The sequence below is a fragment of the Xenopus laevis genome, chromosome 3S (genome assembly GCF_017654675.1).
Source record: "Xenopus laevis strain J_2021 chromosome 3S, Xenopus_laevis_v10.1, whole genome shotgun sequence".
Classification (NCBI taxonomy): Eukaryota; Metazoa; Chordata; class Amphibia; order Anura; family Pipidae; genus Xenopus; species Xenopus laevis.
In genome coordinates this window covers 38,241,193-38,261,552 of record NC_054376.1, presented here as the reverse complement: position 1 = coordinate 38,261,552, position 20,360 = coordinate 38,241,193, and the positions used below count along the sequence as shown (strand labels likewise).

The 20,360-nt window shown below is 40.5% G+C and overlaps 2 protein-coding genes across 2 annotated transcripts; both read right to left on the bottom strand.

Moving 5' to 3' along the window:
* Positions 1-1,244: 1,244 nt before the first annotated feature.
* Positions 1,245-7,738, bottom strand: selenos.S (selenoprotein S S homeolog). Its single transcript, NM_001094097.2, has 6 exons — positions 7,587-7,738; positions 6,252-6,377; positions 5,763-5,869; positions 3,575-3,664; positions 3,126-3,201; positions 1,245-1,744 (listed from the first exon to the last, which is right to left on the bottom strand). Exons 1-6 carry the CDS (start codon positions 7,663-7,665, stop codon positions 1,656-1,658), a joined length of 567 nt encoding a protein of 188 aa, NP_001087566.2. The 5' UTR covers positions 7,666-7,738; the 3' UTR covers positions 1,245-1,655.
* Positions 7,739-9,560: 1,822 nt separating this feature from the next.
* Positions 9,561-18,406, bottom strand: snrpa1.S (small nuclear ribonucleoprotein polypeptide A'). Its single transcript, NM_001094394.1, is given in 9 exon segments — positions 9,561-9,721; positions 10,014-10,107; positions 10,919-10,994; positions 12,745-12,824; positions 13,146-13,248; positions 13,950-13,996; positions 14,447-14,525; positions 17,076-17,223; positions 18,264-18,406. Coding segments are annotated over 9 exon segments (768 nt in total). The 5' UTR covers positions 18,346-18,406; the 3' UTR covers positions 9,561-9,662.
* Positions 18,407-20,360: the final 1,954 nt, after the last annotated feature.

Here is a 20,360-nt window from a genome sequence, read left to right as displayed (position 1 = left end):
TTATCTGTTATCCACTATTTAACCTGTGCCATAAAGCCTTTTTTAATTTCCACCATTGCTACACAGCAGCTTGTTTATATGAACTATAGTTGTGTTTCTGAAGGAAACAGATCAGTTTTACCAGTGCAGGGCAACACTACATGATATTTTCAATACTTTAAAACACTTTCATTTTTTTGGTGTTACTGTTCCTTTAACTATAGTAATGTGGCCATATCAGAAAAATGATTCCTTTGTTCATTGCTTGGCATATGCTCTCAGCCAGTGCGTGGCTAGCTTTATTTAAACGCAGGACATGTCAGAAGTGAATGAGTGAGCCAGTGAGGCTAGAAATCTCACACTCACATTTTACATGACCCATGTCCCTGCTGTGATAAATGCACATCTGTTGCTTATTTTATTGCCAGGCTTATTCATGATGACATATTAAAGAAGAAGGAAAGCAATCCTGCACTTGTGGGTGCCAAATGTTAGGCATCCCCAAGTGATTGTAGTTATTTACCTGAAACCCTCGGGCCAGTGCTCCTATCGGCAGAAAACTGCACCAGCCTGGGTTATACCAGTGAGCACCACGGAGCGATCCACTTCCGACTTTTTAGTTAAACTCTGCTTTTCGTTCTACTGCACATGCGCAGCCGCGTGAAGAAAAGGAAGACGGAAGAGGATTGCTCAGTGGTGCTCACTGGTATAACCCCGGGCCGGTGCAGCTTTCTGCTGATAGGAGCACCAGCCCAGGGTTTCAGGTAAGTCAATACAATCACCAATGCTGGTCCTTTAAAGGAGAAGGAAAGGCTTGCAGCACTTGGGGTGCCAAATGTTAGGCACCCCCAAGTGCTGCAAGCCTTTCCTTCTCCTTTAAAGGACCAGCATACCCTCACATATTCCTCTACAATGGTGCTTAAAACAAAGATATGCCTGTGCTGTTATAATCATAGTCCATAGTTCACTCTGCTTCAAAAATGTGCATTAGATTAGTCAGTTCAGTTGGTTTGGATATGGTGAGTCTGGGGTATTCTTGTGCCCAAGAAAGATTATTTTGCAAGGGTGACAAAATACCCAGTGTGCCAAAGGTATTTATTTTGCACACTTGCTAGCTAGCCTGGCTCACACAGTTGTAACTACTATTGATATCCTGGGCAAAGAAACACTTGAAAGCATAAAGTGACATCATCACTATAATGGGAGCATTAGCTTCTGGGTTTTTTCTAGATTTCTTAGAAAATATGAACATCAACCAATAGAGCAGTGGTGCAAAGCATTTATTGAAGCAGCAGACACAAAGAAACAGAAAACAAAAAACATTTATACAGAATGTATACCACCAAACAACATCAGTCAACCTCATTGGCTACTGTGCCATTTATAAGGATGACATCATGCAGAGTACCAGATTGCAGTGACAAAATTCCCCAGCCTGATCTAATCAGACAGAATTGCAGCTTCTTCTTTCCAAGAGCTCCTTAATATTCAAGTGATGACTTCCTCCATAACAAGCAGAGACGGAAAGTACATGGTATATCACATGGTATATCCAAGCTGTAGTACTGAAGAATCACAGACTGGAATCGACACATTACAATCGGCACTAATACTGCAGGTGGTGCATTCATTTCATCTTGCTGATATTCCCAGGAGAAGAAATACCAGCAAGAGGCTTAACCTCATGAACCTCCTGAAGAAGGGCCTCTTCGGCCTGGTCGCCAGGCACATGTACCACCTCCACCTCCAGTCAGAGGATTGTATCCTGTCAGGACAAAGCAGTTTTGAAGATATAATAGTATTAGGGTACATAAGAATCTGTTTATTGGGTTGAGGTGACCCCTACGTATGAAATGATTAAAGGAATTGTTCAATATAAAAATGGTGGATTTGGTGCATGCATATTTTACTAACATACATAATATATCTGGCTTTAAAGAAACCGTTCAGTATAAAAATAAAAACTGGTTAAATAGATAGGCTGTGCAAAATAAAAAAATGTTTCTAATATAGTTAGTTAGCCACAAATGTAATGTATAAAGGCTGGAGTGACTGGATGTCTAACATAATATCCAGAACATTACTTCCTGCTTTGCAGCTCTCTTGGTTTCCACCAATTGGTTACCAGGCGCAACCAATAAGTGACTTGAGGGGGGCCACATGGGTGATAACTGTTTGCAATTGATCCTCAGCATTCAGCTTAGATTTAAATGCAGACTCAATGAACAGTTAGGGGCACATTTACTTAGGGTCGAATATCGAGAGTTAATTAACCCTCGATATTCGACCGTTGAAGTTAAATCCTTCGTCTTCGAATATCGAAGTCGAAGGATTTAGCACTATTCATTAGATCGAAGGAATAATCGTTCGATCGAACGATTAAATCCTTCGAATCGAAGGATTTTAATCCATCGATCAAACGATTTTCCTTCAATCTCAAATTGGCTAAAAAGCCTATGGGGACCTTCCGTCGAAGTTTTTTTAGTATTTCCACTATCGAATGGTTGAATAGTCGAACGATTTTTAGTTCGAATCGTTCGATTCGAAGTCGTAGTCGAAGGTCGAAGTAGCCAATTCGATGGTCGAAGTAGCCAAAAAAAAACGTTCAAAATTCAAAGTATTTTTTATTCTATTCATTCACTCGCGCTAAGTAAATGTGCCCCTTAATGTCCCATGTGGCCCCCCTGACAGAGTTAGAGAGCTTAAATGCAGGAAGTTCTGTTCTGTTATGTTACACATCCAGTCACTCCAGCCTTTGTACATTACATTTTTGGCTAACTAACTATATTAGAAACATTTTTTATTTTGCACAGCCTATCGATTTACCCAGTTTTAATTTTAACACTGAACTGTTTCTTTAAAGATATATTATGCATGTTACTAAAATATGCATGCATAAAATACAACATTATTGGATACGGCTCAAATTCTGGATCTTCAAAAAATGTCTTGAGCCTAAATTCCAAACCAAACAGTTTTCGCTCTCACTCTCTATATGAATATTATGCAAAAAAAAGAATTAGAGCTAGAGGGAAAGTACATACTGGTGTAGACAGAGTCATTACTCTGAATAGCAGCTGCAAGGCTGGAAACATAAACAGAGAGTTTAAACGTGTCCTTGCCTTACAGGCTGACGTTATACTCACCACTGTCACGCAATGGTCTGCTCTCTGGCTTGGGTTTTGGGGCAGATGATGAAGTGGAGGTTCTAGGAGATGCATCCTAGGGAGGAAATTAAACAGCATTGCATTGATATGTAGCCTTTGATATGTGCAGTCTGCCTCGAAAGGCTGAATGAGTGACTAATGTATCAAATTGTAACAGATTCAGAAGTCAACAATGTTGTGTCCCAAAACCTCGCAAGTGATACGATATAACTCAATGATATGCCAGTCGGTATAAAATAAGGGTTAAGAATTATATTCAGTTTGTGGATGCAGTAAACAATCAGCAGGAGGAAGGAAATCAATCCAGTCATGATATGGGATACACTTTATTCAAGGTAAATGCAGTTTGGGAGCTTGTGATTGGACAGGCTGTAGTTGGAGAGATTGAATAAGACTCATGAAATAGATTTATATCATTTTATTCTCACCTGGACAAGGCGGCAGCCCACCTTGGAACTCTTCCCTTCTTGCATACGATCCCAGGTCTCTATGTTTCGCCGCCGCTTTTCCTCTTGTAACTAAGACAAAAATGAAAAAAACATGCAGTAAGTGATAGAGGCCAGCCTCATCAGATGCATTAGGTTTTTATTTTTTACTAATAAAGGTGCACATGTGCTTCAGTGGAATTACCAGTTTTCACTATTCTGACAGCACCAAAGTGGGCTACTGCGTTAGGAGAAACCTCAATCCAAAGGAATACGTATCACACATTGACCCAAATCATATCCAATTCCAATTAAAGGGCTTTCAGCAATGTTAGCAACTATCACCCCAAAAATGCATTTCCCACAAATTATTATGGAACAGGGTTTCAAACCATTTCTGCAATTGCCCTCAGCAAATGAAACAATGCTACAAAATGCCTTATTAAAGTGGCAATCAGCTCTTAGACTGTGGTACTGGGGGTATGGGGCAAAAAAATGCTATCCAACTGGAAGCCCTTGGGATGGATGTGGGCCTCTATGCTTCTCTGTAGGACACCATTGTTTTATTATAACATATTGAACATTATACAGAGGATAACGGACTTCATGGGCAAGGATGAGCAGCACTGATCTAGAACACTACACGTAGTTAGAAAAGAAAAGGAGATTTTGCAAAGGCTTTAAACTTGCTAAGAAATAAGATTATGAATAAAATGGGGAAAAGCTTTGAATGTCTGGAAGAAACTGAGGCAGATTAAAACAGAACTTATTTGTTGCTTTTGATTTACTGACTCCTATTTAGAGAGATCAAGAACAGGAACATGTGTTTTTTTTTTTTAATTTTCAGATTAAGGGAACATGTTGCACTTTTCTTGTTACAAAAAAAGAACTTGATCAGGACAAGGGACTAACAGTAGCACAGTCTGTCTGAAATCTGCGATTAATTTGGGCCAAAAGATTTTAGCTTTTTTGCTGGAAATAATTGCCACTTTATGTTTTTGCATGGGGGAAACCATTTACTGGTGATTAAATCTAGTTCATTTCTGGCAAGTAACTGATGACTTGTGTTGCTTTATGCAGAGGTTCCACTGTCCAACCAGACAAGGATCAGTTAACCTTTATCCAATGGACTCAAGCACATTTACTGCCCTGCTCCATGAAACAAATAATTTACCAAGCCTTAGGGTTCACTTGTTCTGAAGTCATTATCTATATAAGAGAATGTGTCGGCAGAAAATAATATTTTGTAAGGAACATTTTATAAAACGCATTAACCAACAGTATAATATATATATATATATATATATATATATATATATATATATATATATATCACAAGCAAGCTGGAGCACTCACATACAAAGTAGGCAACTGCCTGGGTGCTGGTTACATAATAGTATAAACAGCAACCAAAAAACCGCACTCACAGGACTTGATTTGTGCAAACAAAAAGTGTTTTTTTATTCCGACGTTTCGGCTCTAACACTCGAGCCTTCTTCAGGAAGTGAAGAAGGCTTCCTGAAGAAGGCTCGAGTGTTAGAGCCGAAACGTCGGAATAAAAAAACACTTTTTGTTTGCACAAATCAAGTCCTGTGAGTGCGGTTTTTTGGTTGCTGTGTATATATATATATATATATATATATATATATATATATTTTTTTTTTTTTTTTTTTTAAACTAAAGCCATGTCAGGGCAAAATATCAATTCCATTCCAGGTTTCACGGTTTTATGGTGGCCATACACTCAGACTGTGTTGTGTGAAAACAACCAATTTTAGCACGATCTGATAAAATTGTCTACTTATCATTACATTGACAGGGCGCAAACAAAAACAAAAATTTACAATCGTTGCAACAACATCATCCTATTAGTCGATCAGACAGATTAAAAACATTTTTGTTGTGAGTCGAAATTGGTCAGTGGATGGGACAATCAGATAATCATCATTAAATGATCATTCACTGTACATGCCTTAATTCCAGGAAGGAAGGGGAAGGCAGTTTCGGGATGATTGTCGCCCCGAAGAAGAGTCGATTTGTCGCAGGGGCGACTAATCTCTCCGAATCTGCCCGTGTGCCCTTACCCTAACCATTGATGGACGCATAGTTTGCTAAAATGGTTGTTTAGCTGATAAGAACATTCACAAAGTTGTATGGGCAGCTTTAGAGAAGATCACCTGGAGACACCTACCTGAACCTGCTTCTGTTTGTATAATTCAGCCTGAGCATTGAGCTCCACCTGCATTCGCATCCGGGCAGCTGCCACTGCTTCTTGTCTTCTGACAATCTCATCAGGGTCTGGACAGTAAAAACAAACATTAAGAATTACGGGACGCTTTCTTTTTTTAAAACCATCCTGCAGACAAGAGATTAATGTCCAGAGACCTATGGCTGGTGCCTCAAGACTGAATTTAATTACATAAATGTAAAAGTAACATTATCAGCAGCTCTTGGGACATATACCAAGGTAGAGTCACTTGTCCGACACAAGCCTTACTGCTAACCACTGAACGAATGAATGTTCGGACAGCAAAATTCAAAGCACTCTCAATTAACCAATTTGGGAATATAGCTTCCCTTTGAATTCGACAGACCTGCCAAGTACTACAAAACTTCTGGCACTGGAAGCTTTCACCCCCCCCCCAACAAGGATTCAGTTGATGCACTTAGAGATACAAACCTGTCACAGTTGTGCGAGTAGACGCGACAGCTCGTGTGAAGTTCGCCGACAACTTCTGAATCAAGAAATATATAACGATGCAGCCAAGTAAGATGTACCAACCATAGTTTGACAGAGCTTCACCCACTGGAAAAAGAAAAGTTGAATATTAGAAATGTCTTTTATCTAAATAATTAGTAGTGTTGGCCTATAGCAGCCAATCATTTCTCCAGCTAGATAGAAGATGCACTAGGGATACTCTAGATTGTGGGTAAAACAGTTATCAAGGCACTACAATCAAAGAGCCTTTAATTCTATCCTTGTACTAAATGTTGTCTTATGGCCTGAGGCCCCGCAGGGCACTTGCACACAAACTAGTGCAGACAAACTAGTGAACACACACACACACACATTTTTTCAGCCATCAGAAGCCTCTGGTTAAGTGCTAAAGTGACGAAACGCATAGGGCGAAGGCAGCTGACGTCATCCCCAAGCGGCCAGAAGTGTTACAGTGTGTGGAGGCAACGCGGGTCGGAGCCAAACCACAACAACCAATAATCTACTACACTTAGATTTCCCTTTATGCTGCATTCTTGTTCCCCCCCCCTTTTTTTAGCGCTGACTCATACAAACTTTGACATTCTGAACTTGTTATGCACACCTCTTTAAAAGACAACACACAAAACCCCACCTAGGCAATACTACATAGCAGCTTAGAAATCAGTGCAGTCCAGCATCTATAAAAATTGCAAAGGGACTGTGGCCTGGAGGGAGTTTGGGACTCCTTTGTGGCCTGGAGGGAACTTGGGACTCCTTTGTGGCCCGGAGGGAACTTGGGACTCCTTTGTGGCCCGGAGGGAACTTGGGACTCCTTTGTGGCCCGGAGGGAACTTGGGACTCCTTTGTGGCCCGGAGGGAACTTGGGACTCCTTTGTGGCCCGGAGGGAACTTGGGACTCCTTTGTGGCCCGGAGGGAACTTGGGACTCCTTTGTGGCCCGGTGGAAACTTGGGACTCCTTTGTGGCCCGGAGGGAGCGTGGGACTCTTTGGTGGCCCGGAGGGAGCGTGGGACTCTTTGGTGGCCTGGAGGGAACATGGGACTCTTGTGGCATTTAGGCATTTCTGTATGGGCTGCTGAATAGCTTATCCACCTCACTGACAAACACTGCCTCTGGCCTGTATTTATTTATACGGATAACATGGCCCGTGTGGCAGCCACACTAGAGAGATGCAGCACAGCAGCACGGATTCTGTGATTTACAGAATGAATTACCTATATTCACAGCTCAGAGAAATAGGGAGAAACTCCAAAGAGAATGCGCGGAATAGAATAGAAGCCCTAGCATTTAGCATTACCTGTATTCTGAAGATACTGGTACCACTCCAGTTCTATTTCGGGTCGATTCCCCTGGCCCGGCTGGTTACCCAGTTCCATGTTGACTGGCCACACAGGAAAAGATCCGGTTTCCGTGTTTATTCTCGGACCGACCAATGCTAACCCGAGGTGACGTGTCAACCCACAGTGCCAGCGGCTGGAAACAGACGCGACCAATCAATAACCGAACTGACTTTGCGTTCCAAGCCTCTAAATGGCCTGCTGCATTTGGAGAGGGCTCGCTTGCTATTCAGTGTGCCGTATAGAGTAATAAAGTGATGCAATGACCTGCTGCTGCAAGTGACTGATTCAAACGAAGATGAAAATAAATTAGATTTAGTCATGGGACTAAGCAGCGAGTAATATTCATAGAATTTATATAATAAAAGTTAGCTGTAAGGTGAAGCTCCCCTTTAATCAGTCATCATTCCTCATGTGACATAAATCTAATACTTTTATTCTGTAAAGGCTCATAGGGGTCTTAGGGCAGAGACAGAGGAGAAGATTCGGGGAGATTTAGTTGCCCGGCTACAAATTGCCTTTTCTTCAGGCGACTAATCTCCCTGACCTGCCTCCCCGCCAGCTAGAACCTAAATCACCCGCATACCTCCCAACTGTCCCTTTTTCGGAGGGACAGTCCCTCTTTTGACAGCTCAACCCACAGTCCATCATTTGTACTGGAAAGTCCCTCTTTTCTCTGCACTGAACAGTCAGAAAAAGAAACAAAGTTTCTCACTTAATTGGCTTTTAGCAGAGAGCCCAAAACAGCTAACAGGTGCAAATAAGATACTTTGTAACACAGTTTAGAGAAGGAGAAATATTTTCAAACTTTCATAACCTGCCAAATTTTGTAAAACAAACATGGTAATTAGGGGGTGTGGCCACAGAAAGGAGTCTGGTCAAAAAATTGCTGCGCTACGTCCGGAAAAAATTTTTTTGTCCCTCTTTTTACTTCCAAAATGTTGGGAGGTATGTCACCGGTGGGATGGCACTCAGAGCGCTTCGTTTTCCGAAGCTGCCCAAAGTTGCATCACAAGGAAACTTCGGAAAACAAATTGCTCTGAGTGCTATTGCACCAGCAACTTAGATTATAGCCGGCGGGGAGGCAGTTCAGAGAGATTAGTCGCCCAAAGAAGAGGCAATTTGCTGCCGGTCCACTTATCTCCCCGAATCTTCTCTACCCTCACACACAGGCGGTTTTGCCTGCTTTGCGCTTTCTTCCGTTCAACTGCTCTAGTGGGTATGCCGACAGAATAACAAACGTGGTATGTGGGCTTAATACATGTGATAAGGTTATTTTTCATATACACACACACTAGTATATCTGAGGAGGGTATAAATACATGTCGAAGTTCCTTGGTGGGTAAAAACCAATTGCCTCTAAGTGAATGTGGATCTCCTCCACCTCCCTTCTCCAAACCCATTTCTATAGAGTAGGATGTCCATGCTGCAGTACCCGTGTCCTACTGTGCAGCCATTATTTTCTTTCCTGCATCAGGCACTTATTTACCAGTAGCACGGAAATGTCCAAAAAAATATGAAGCTTTTAAGGCGGCAGCAATGAATTTTATATAGCTGTTAATCTGAACTCAAAATGAGCTTTCTTTAAAAACGGTAAACAGGGGGGTTGCGGGAGCACTCTGAGGCGAAGTAAAAAACTGTGCCTTTATAGGAGCTCCCCATAGACATCTCCGGTGCCGGCTAGAGCTGTTTGTGGATCCTGGTTAAATGCTTGGTAGTGGAAAGCAAGTGACATTTACCTGTAATGGTGTGTGTAACATTTTTGAAACCAGAATAATCCTAACAAAGATGGGAGGCTGCATGTGAGACACTATCCCTTATTACAATTTCTCCTCTTGCTCTCCATGTTATACAACAGATTGCCACAATCAAATGCTTTTCCTTACACTTTATTGCAAATATATACGTATTAAAAGACAAATCTCCAGTTAAGGTAAAATACAAAACAGACTTTTTATTGGATTTACATTTACAGGAGAACATTTACAATTATCTCAAAAGAACAAAATGAACATTAGCAACACACAAACTTCAGCTCAGGAGCCATTTGTAACAACATCTTCATCCATTTCCTCTTCAGCTTCCTCGGATGTTGCTGTAATAGAGTATGAAAATAATTGAAGGAGGAGAGTAAACCCCTTGCAATAACTGGACAGTGCTTGTGACTAATGTAACAATCAGGGCTACTAAACCTGGCAATAGATTAAGCTTGAAATGGTGTGTGGCACATTATCCATAGGACTGACAACACTACAGACATTCTGTGTAGGCTGGGTGTAGTGGCATTCAGTCTTACCAAAAAGTTAGCCTCACAGTCCAAGAAATGCTGGCATTGTAGAGGGTATCAACACTGAACGGCAGTATGTAAATTGTAGGCACAAACTTACCCAACATATGATCTTTGCCAGGTATCTGACCAGACTGCAGCAAACCTTTCAGTCTCTCCACCTCTGCTAGAGTCGATGCATTAGCAATGGCATTCTGCACAACACATGGCATTTGGTTATTATCAGGGTCATATACCGGTTGTAAAAGAAAACAGTTATTAGGTCTTTCCCAAAAAGGCAAACGTTAGAAACAATACAGTTGTGAGGGATATAACCTCATGAAATGAGCCTGAAACTTTTCAGATACAGTAGCTAGGGATGCAGCGAATCCACGATTTTGGATTCGGCCGAACCCCCTAATCCTTTGCGAAAGATTCGGGTGAATGCCGAACTAAATTTGCATATGCAAATTAGGGGTGGGAAGGGGAAAACATTTTTTACTTCCTTGTTTTGTGACAAAGTCATGTGATTTCCCTCCCCGCCCCTAATTTGCATACGCAAATTAGGATTTGGATTCAGTTCGGCCAGGCAGAAGGATATGGCCGAATCCTGCTGAAAAAGGCCGAATCCCAAACCGAATCCTGGATTCGGTGTATCCCTAACAGTAACAGGCATTACAGTTATTCCATATTATTACTATTATGTGTAATATTCCAGGAGTGTTTACATAAGGTTGTTGTTGCATACAGTTTATGGCCTCTGGCAGTTTGACCCATCCCCAGATGCTGAAAAATATGGCAGGCAGAAATAGCCCTTTTACACCATGGCCATTCATTGCCAAGCTTAATTAAATCGGTCATATGTATGGCCAACATATGGCTCACAAATTGTTGCTGGACAACAACTGCCAACACCATTAACTGCCAGCACCATTAACAGCCAAAGAGAGAAAATGCTGGTGAGTTGCAGTTGAACAGCAAGTTGGATATACAAGGACACTTACTGAACACCAGGAATTTACTTACCTTAATGGCTTCAACATCACCTGGCGTGGGACCAGCTTTCTTCTTTTCTGTTGGCAAACCAGCACCTGGAACGAATCTTAAGTAGAGAGAAACCACATAAGTTCTTCCAAATCTCTATGTGCTTCTCTATTCTTTCACATGAAAGGGATTTAAGACCAGTGTAGTATCTCATCTTAGTTAACAACTGATACAGAGAAATTCACCTTCACAAATACTTTGTTTATCTATTTTGCACATATAAAGTCCTTTGCCGACTGCACCAATGATAATCAACGAGGACATACGACTTTTTAGATTAGCGCCTGGCTGCACACAAGTCCGTCAGTTAAGGGATAATATCATCAAGTTAAGTTCCCATTTATAAAAACAAGTTTACATTGCAGAAAAGTCTTTTTTATTGAGTTTTTGCAATAAAATAAATTGACATGACTATGACAGTCATACAGATATATCTATGCAAAATGTAAATAATGTTCTAAAATGTCATATGTGCAGAAAAGTCTAAAGGAAAAACATTTGTTTAAAGGCACATGACATATTGTCTCAAAATCTGCAGCATCAATCACTGCGCATATTCCTGCTTAGATAATTGGAAAAGCTGCATTGATGGCGTATTGCTGCCATAATTCTACACCCATAAATGTCTACTTTACTGGTTGATAGACAAGACCCAATAAGCCCCAGCAATGGGAATATATAAGCAAATATTCTCAGTTTTAGCAAGGCTACAAATGTAATGTTACCATTGTGGTAGGACAAACCAGGCAAATCTGCAGTTTTTAAAAATGAAATGAGTCCTATAAAAAACAGGGATATTTCAGCAAGTGTGTATAGTGCTATACTATTTTGTATACGGGACACAAATGGGAAGTATATTTTGATGTTAATGCCCCTTTAAGAGCTGACTTTTTCATGTGCATATTGACCCACGCTCATCTTATGAGGATTCCCTGCCATATTAAAGTGGACCTGTCACCTACACATAAAAATTGGTTTACAAAAGTAATTTCCAAATTAAACATGAAATCCAAATTGTTTGTTTCATTAAAGCATCAATATCGGTTATAAAGGCGTTTAAATATCTGAGCTGTCAATCAAATATTACCTGCCATGTCTCTTTGCCCGAAGCATAGAGGTGGCGCAGTCAATTACTTTCACTTTACATTCAGCACTTCCTACATGTTACTGAGCTCCCCACATTTCCCCCTCCCTCCTCACACTCTATAATTGGTTAGGGTAATGTGTATGGGCATTAGGTCCCCCATTCGGGCACATACACAAGATTTTGGGGTGATACACAACTTGTCTTAATAACAGTGTCCACAAAATGCTTGCCACTGCCTGCGTGCTGTGATTGTGTAATTCCAAGACTGAAGCAAACAAAATTTAAATAATAAATGTGTGTTTTATTTTGCTCAACAAACATGATAAAAAATAGGGATGCACCGAATCCAGGATTCTGCCTTTTTCAGCAGGGTTCGGCCGAATCCTTCTGCCCGGCTGAACCAAATATGCAAATTAGGGACATGGAGGGAAATCATACGACTTTTTGTCACAAAACAAGTAAAAATGTTTCCCCTTTCCAACCCTAATTTGCATATGCAAATTATGATTTTGATTCAGTATTCGGCTGAAACCTTCATGAAGGATTCGGGGGTTCGGCCTAATTCAAAATAATGGATTCGGCGCATCCCTAATAAAAAATAATTTGGAATTATTTCTTAGGGTGACAGGTCCCCTTTAATACAACCCCCCCAGCCACCCACACAGGTACAAGGTGCTTGTGAAGGAGAGTTCCATTTGACAGATGAAAATTCGTATCTTACGTTTTTGATCTCTTGGCAATATCCTTTGCAAGCTGTGCACCACGCTTGCCCTTGAACATATTCGCTGCCTCCTCTCGCTCCTGAAGCGATACCACACACAGAGTTAAGGTAGAACAAGAGCAAATGCAATGGGACTGAGCGCACAGTAGTCTTCTTAGTTCAGGAGAACAGTGTTATACCCTTTATAGAGCCCAGCAGCTATAGCATAGGATCTTAGGCCTCAACAGCCCAGGGATGTCTGATAATAGACATGCTCAGTTGTGAGAAGTCAATATAAGCTACCACTAGTGAGTATCTTTATTAGACAAAAACTAAACAATTATTAAACTAGTTTTTCTCCAGAAATGAATTTAACAAAACCCAAATCCAACAGACAAAAGTGCAATACCCCAGTAACTTACCGTCTGTTTTACTTTCTGGAAATCTAGAACCCGAATCTGAGGGACTTTGTAAATCAAGTACATTCTGTAATGCCGCTTGCTTGTTACTGGGTTCCTCAGAAGGCTGTAGGGAAAATAAGTAAATGGGCCAAACACATACAACTGTAGCAGCTCTGCTGTACATGGCTTCATGTGGCAAGCACATACCAATACACACAAAGAGATGAACATCAAACCATTTTATATGGAAAAGGGATGCTCACAATACGGAGACGGTGATCATAGTACAAAAATCAATTTTTTATTTTTTTTTTTTTGTCAAAACTTTCAAATTCGAATTGTGAATTATCCAAACTCGATTCAAGTTTTAATTTGAATTCTGAGCTTTATCATACCCCTTAAGAACTCGAATTCGACTATTCGCCACCTAAAACCTGCTGAATTGCTGTATAAGTCAGAGGGAGAGGTCCAGGAATCAATTTGGTGTTGTTTGCAGCCTTCCTGACATTCAAGTTTTTTTTCGGAGAAAAAACTTTAAGTTTTTTTTTTTTAATTTGATTACAGTTTTTATAATTTCAAATCGAATTCGATTCGAGTTTTCAGGTTGATTAAATCCGAGCTGAGAAAATTAGATAATACATTTTGATTGATCGAATTTCGAGTTTATGGGAGTTTTAAATAACTTCGAAATTCGACCCATAATAAATCTGCCACATACTGAACTAAACAGGAGCAGTCACATAAACACACAGGGCAACATTAAAATGCACTTTAACCGTGTGAATGTGAAAGAAAACAGAAGTAAAAAGCACACTGGTCACTTACCTGACATATGTGAGGTGTTTGCAAGGTGCTAGATTGTCCAGATCACCCTAAAGAAATAATTGTGTAATTAATGTTTAGTTACTGCACCTATTGCATACAAGAGGTCCGCACGGAGACTGAACCTAGACAAGAACATCAGTCTAGAAAATACCCCAACAGATTGTATTTCTCCACCCAGAGACTAGCAAAGGATTACCGAAGAACTAGGGAACAGAAAATGGAATTTGTTTTATAAGGATAAGTTTGTTAATAATGATGTTGCTGGGAATGTTAAGGCCTATGGCACACACTGAAGTAGTCACCTTCCCTTACCTGCAGTCCCTTGCCATTCAAATGAATGGGAAATATTCTGCCTATGGCAGATGCCAGGCCTGCTGGGTGGGGGATCACTTGGGATATTCCCCGAGTCACCAACAGGTTGGAGAGACAAACATTTTTCAATATATAAAGCGTTTGGCACCTGCTTAAAGTGACCAAAATGAACATGCAGTACTTACCAGCTCTGTGATACTGTTGTTTGTGAGAATCAGTTCAGTTAAATTGGGTAAAGCATTTTCTAGACCTTCCCCAATGCGGCTGCAGGAAAAAAAAATCAAGACTAAACATTAAAAAAACAAAAACATGGGCTCATAAATATCAATTTCATTCACTGGCATTTACATAAAGGGTAGGGGTACATTATGAATTGATATATGAACATGTATATTATATTTTGTGCTCATGGATGCCACACAGTATATGCAGATAAATACATAGACTGTGCTAGTATGACCCACAAATATGAGCTGCTTCAAGGAGAAATAAACTAAAAAAGCCATATTATATATACTGAACTTATTGCACCTGTCTAAAGTTTCAGTTTCTTAATAGCAGCAATGATCCAGGACTTCAAACTTGTCACAGGGGGCCACCATCTTGGAAAGTGTCTGTGACACTCACATGCTCATGGAGCAGCTGAGAAGCTAAGCTTAGGGGTCGTCACAAATGATCACGCAGAAAATGAGGTTTGTCTGTAATATAAGCTGATGCTACAGGTCTGATTATTAAATTCTGATGCAAGTGGTTTCTGTGCTGCAATGTAGTAATTATCTGACGTATATTGTGACATTTTTATTCTATGTGTACTGTATATTGTGAGTGGGTCCCTAAGCTCAGTAAGTGACAGCAGCACAGAGCATGTGCAGGGAATCAGCAGAAAAGAAGATGGGGAGCTACTGGGGCATCTTTGGCGACACAGATCTTTACTGCTAAAAGGCAGTGGTTACCTTGCGCTGGTACAGAAACCAAAAATATAATGTACAACAATTCTAGCTACATCTCTAGTTAAGCTTTAGTTCTGCTGTACAATGCAGCCCATGGTCAGCTTCCAGAGATATGCTTCATTACTAAGTTTCATTGATACTGATGTTAAAATTCATGTAACACCTGGAGAAAGCACAGTGACAAACAGTACAAGCCATGCTGAGGTGTCTCGTGGGCTAGATGCAGGACTCGCAGAACCTTTGCTTATCATTAGCAGGTTATATACGCAACGAGAATAAATATGCTTTATAACCAGAGCATAAGGCACCACTGTTAGTTATTTTTTTAAAAAAAAAATCCAATAAATCAATCAACTTTGCAGCTCACTGAGAGGATTATTTCTCTTGTAGAAAAACACCACTGCTGCTTTTCCTAAGGGAGCCACTCTATACTGAGAAGGACTTGCACTCCCTGTTTCTACATGTGGTTTGGCTGTGGTTAAATGTGAATGGAATTTTGTTTTTCATGTTGATGTTATTGCGCCTTATTACAGTCTCTCCAGATGTGTTCTAGCTAAAAACAAGGTACGCAGAAGGTTTGTAGCATACATTTTGTTTGGTGATATCGAGTCGCAATTTCATAAGCGGCTTGAGACATATGTTGCGTTTTTTCTCCTCGTTATGCCCAAAACAAAAATAAATTAAAGGACACTGCTCTAATATACTTTTAAGATGTGTCATTTAGGTATGCAATAACAGCTGCTGTCAAACAAACTTTCCTCTGACAATACAGTGCTCAGTTATGGCTCATCCAATCATAACGTGTTCTTAGGAGCAAAGGGGGCGGTGGCTTCAAGGTCAGAAGAATTCTTTAATGAGCTAGTAAAACTTTGCAAAGTTCAAAGTTATTGGGTGCTGAAAGACCAAAGTGGGCATAGCAAGTCTGTGTTTATATGAGACTACAGCATATTCTGTGGAGGTCAATTGCTACAATTAAAAAAAATTGTCAATTTAAAAAAAAAAAAAAGGTAAAGTGCATCTTGAATATTTTAATTAAAAATATGGAAGAATTGTATAATTTCACACAAAGTGACAAGTTTGAATACCTGTGTTGCACAAGCAAAAATAAAAGCGAAGGACATATAATTCTAATATCATTGTGGCGGATTAAAGGAGAAGGAAAGTTAAAAATCAAGTTCAGCTCTAAGTGTTGCCAATAAAGAGACTTTACCTGTAACACCAAACATTCCCTCATTACTATCTTCCTCTGGTTGCAGTCTGAAAATCACTCTGAATAGGGCACATGCATGAGCAATCATTAGCAGCAGTGCCCTGCACACTAGAATCCGGTAGGTTCCCTGTGTATCGATGACGATGCGTGTAAGATGACGCCATGAAGACGCATGCGCAGTAACGAGGGAGTGGAAATGATGTGCCTTTTTGAAAATGGTGGTGCCAAACTTAAAACTGCGCGAAAACTTTGAGACGCTGATGTCACATAATGGGGTAGGTTATATTTTTTCCGTTTCCTTCTCCTTTAAACCAATTACTAAAAGTTACAATTTAAAAGCTGGGTTCATGGGCATGATTGTTTTAATAGAGATTGTGATCTCCTTGTATCTATATAATTTTTATGTCTGTTTTCTCACAAAAAAAACATTTACTGGCTTCTGATGAAAGTCACTAAAGTGGATATTGTAAGCTCAAGCAAAACCCCACATAAAATGCTATAGATGGAAACATTATCTTGCCTTCAGATGTCTGGCTCTTATAAGTCACAAGACTTCTGACTGTTGGCTGGGCTACCAACGATTTGGATTTTGAATCCTTGTATTTTCAAGTGATCTGGTAACCTTAGGATAGCTACAATGAAAACAAAACTCACCATATTCTGTTATTATTTAATAGGAGAGTTTTAAGTCTTTTCAATAAGGGAAATCCATCCAGTTTCCTAATCTCATTATCGGAACAATCAATTGTGTCAAACTGGTCCAGCGTTGCTCCAAGATTCTCAATCACTGGGATTTTGTAGCCTGTGTGAGATAACAGATAAGGGAATTACAGAAGGTATTTAATGACCATTAATTCTGCATTACATTAGAACCTGGAGCCATTGACAAATATTAAAAAGACTGACAATGGTGGCAAGTTTGTATTATAACCTGCTCCTGCATACTTTTATCTTAGATTCCAAATTCTTGTCATATTAAGTGATATTCCAAAGGGGAGTAAACCAAAATAAAATAGAAACCCAGCAAATACTACCCTGGTATATTTGATCCAATGTAGTGGATTTGGTGCATCCCTAATTAAAACTACAACTCCAAGCAACAACTGCCCTCCTCACTCCCTGGAGGATTTCTCCTAAACACATACAAAAGCCATGAGAAAGGGCTGAATAATATCCACATCACACACCCAGCTGTTACCTACACAGCCCCGTAAGGATTATGGTTGATCAGCCTTGCTACATGGGAATATGCACCAGATACAGTATAAAAAGGACAGGGCTGGTAGTTGTATTTCAAGGGCTCCATAAACAGATTGGGGCTCATTTATCAACACTGGGCAAATTTGCCCATGGGCAGTTACCTATAGCAACCAATCAGTGATAAGCTTTTTAAAGCCAACTGCAAGTAGAATAATAAATGCAGCAATCTGATTGGTTTCCAGGGGTTACTGCCCAGTGTTGATAAATGACCCCCATTGGGTCTAATTACCAGAGACCTCCCTCAGGCTAGTGCACAGGACCAAGGACACATACCATCCTCCAAAGCTTGTTGGGAGCATTTGGATAAATACTTGAAACATTCTCATCATATATATACATTGCCAACTGTTCCCTAAATGTCTAGATTGCGAGCTCTTGTGACCTTATAGTCTAAAATCCAAGCAGCTGCCTGGTTGTCATGGTAATTAAGCCGTGGTAGCCAGATGGCAGAAATAAAAGCCAATCAAATAAATCAAATAAAACCAATTATAAAAATAAAAATAGCAGAAAAAAGAAAACTAAGGGCTGTGTCTGGAAACAATTGTGCATCCCAGTAAGGCCGCCATTTTCTTCCCTCCTCACCCCTGAGATCCAGCTCTCGGTCTCGCACAGCGTTAGTGTACTGCGCAGCCTGTTCGATTAAATCAGCCGTGAGTTTCACCATTGTGCCCCGCGAAAAATCTACACACTAGGTCCAAAGACAACGCGCAGCTCCACACGACAGGAAGTCCGGGGGAAGTCACTTCCGCCAAGGCTAGGCGCTCTAGAAATGGCCAATCAGCAATAAACTTTTGAAAAGGGGCGGTACGCAGCGCCTCAGCGTGTGACCACGACGATGTATAAGAGGCAGGAGAAAGTAGGATTACAGAGAAGGAAGAATAATCGAGCGCACAGATTTTTACCTCCAGCATTGCCTCAGTGTAGTTATCGTTCAATGATAAGCACTGGTGTGCTGTATGTGGAAGACTGACCGTGTGTTGTTGGTTTTATGGAATATTGCTCGGCAGAACTCTCTTATGAGGTCAAGTCAAATAAAAGACCCTTAATTTACAAAGGTGCAGTTACCCATAGCAACCAATGGGGAAATAGCATTTACTGGTCACCAGTTTAAACCCCCCATCTTTGCTTATCTAAATTGTTTCAAATGTATCTAAGTGCAGCTGCTGCGTGTTCTGGGCTTCCTCCAAAAAGCCTCTTATTTTAATTAAGTTTCATAAACGTTGTATAATTTTCTGGTGTAAGTGCAGGTGATCAAAGAGAAACTCTGGGCTTTTTATTAAAAACCAGGACTGCAGGCTGAGCTGTCAATATCAGTACTGTATATTGCATAGAGTTTGCAAGGGGGATTTGGTGTATTAAGCTACAAAGCATGTACATTTGAGCTGCAACTCTGCCCCTTCAGCCTGAGAGTAGCTCATTGGACAATGTATCTGGTGCCTACCCAATACCAATAGCCAATTTGCACAGGTTATGATTATTATCTGATCAATATCTGATTATTGATTCCGATTATTATGCTTTAGCCCAGCATGTTGGTGTCCCATCAGGCAATGTTCTTATGTGGCAACCTGTAATGTACAGTTTTTGTGAATTCATATGAGAACTACAGCCTTTTTCTATAGACTGAGCTTGATTGACTGTAGGGTCTTTCTTAAACCTTAGCTGCGTTTTATGTGTCAGTTTTCTTTATTGAGAATAAATTCAATTCACAGACTTTTATGTGTGAGATTTTATACAATGTATCAAGGCATTAATGCAAGAATACGTTTCTTTCCCATATATCTAATGGTTTAAGGTGCCTAAGCCTAACAGAATAAGCCTAAAATAAATATTGCATGACTTTCAGAACAATGTGTAATTTTAACATAACTTTTTCTTCAGTGATTTAACTAGAGTGCACCAGGCCCCCCAGCAACAAAAAATCATTGGAGGGGCCCAGCATACTGTGATCCCCAACTGCTCCCCCGGCCGCCGACTCCACGACCCGCGACGGCCAACTTTCTGCCCACGCTAGAGTCTCCCGGCCACCTACATCCCCGTTCCTCACTGCAGGTAAGACAGTGGCTGGGGGGGGAGGGATATTATTTTGGACTATAGAAGTAGTCCCTGCAGTCCAGGCCTGTGAGGTCTACTTCCTCTATAGTTACGCCACTGCTTTTCTTTATTAACTTGTCTTTGATTTTGCAGGGTTCCGTTGCCAAGACACTCTAGGTAGATATACATAAAACTGAAAATATATATATATATACGATCAAGGACCAGCACTCCATAACTTAATTAAATGTAAAAATGTTCACAGTGATGTGTGAAATATAACACCTTTACAGTTAGTCAAGTAATGGAGTGCTGGTCCTTCAACAAACCCAGCAAGTGTTGTTCTGTGTTCTAATATATAAAATCAGATAACTAATCTAATATAAAGACGTCTAATTTTGTTATTATTGCTTGTATCCCTAGGATGGTGGCACACGCTGCTACTTGGATAGATCAGTCGACAAATCGCCTCTTCTTCGGGCGAAGAAAAAAAATGCCTTCCCGTCAGCTACAATGTAAATCGCCGGCGGCATGGCACTCGGATCACTTTGATTTTCCGAAGTTGTTTACGAGGAAACTTCGGGCGACTTCGGAAATCGAAGCGACGCGAGTGCCATTGCGCTGGCGTTTTCTCATTATAGCAGA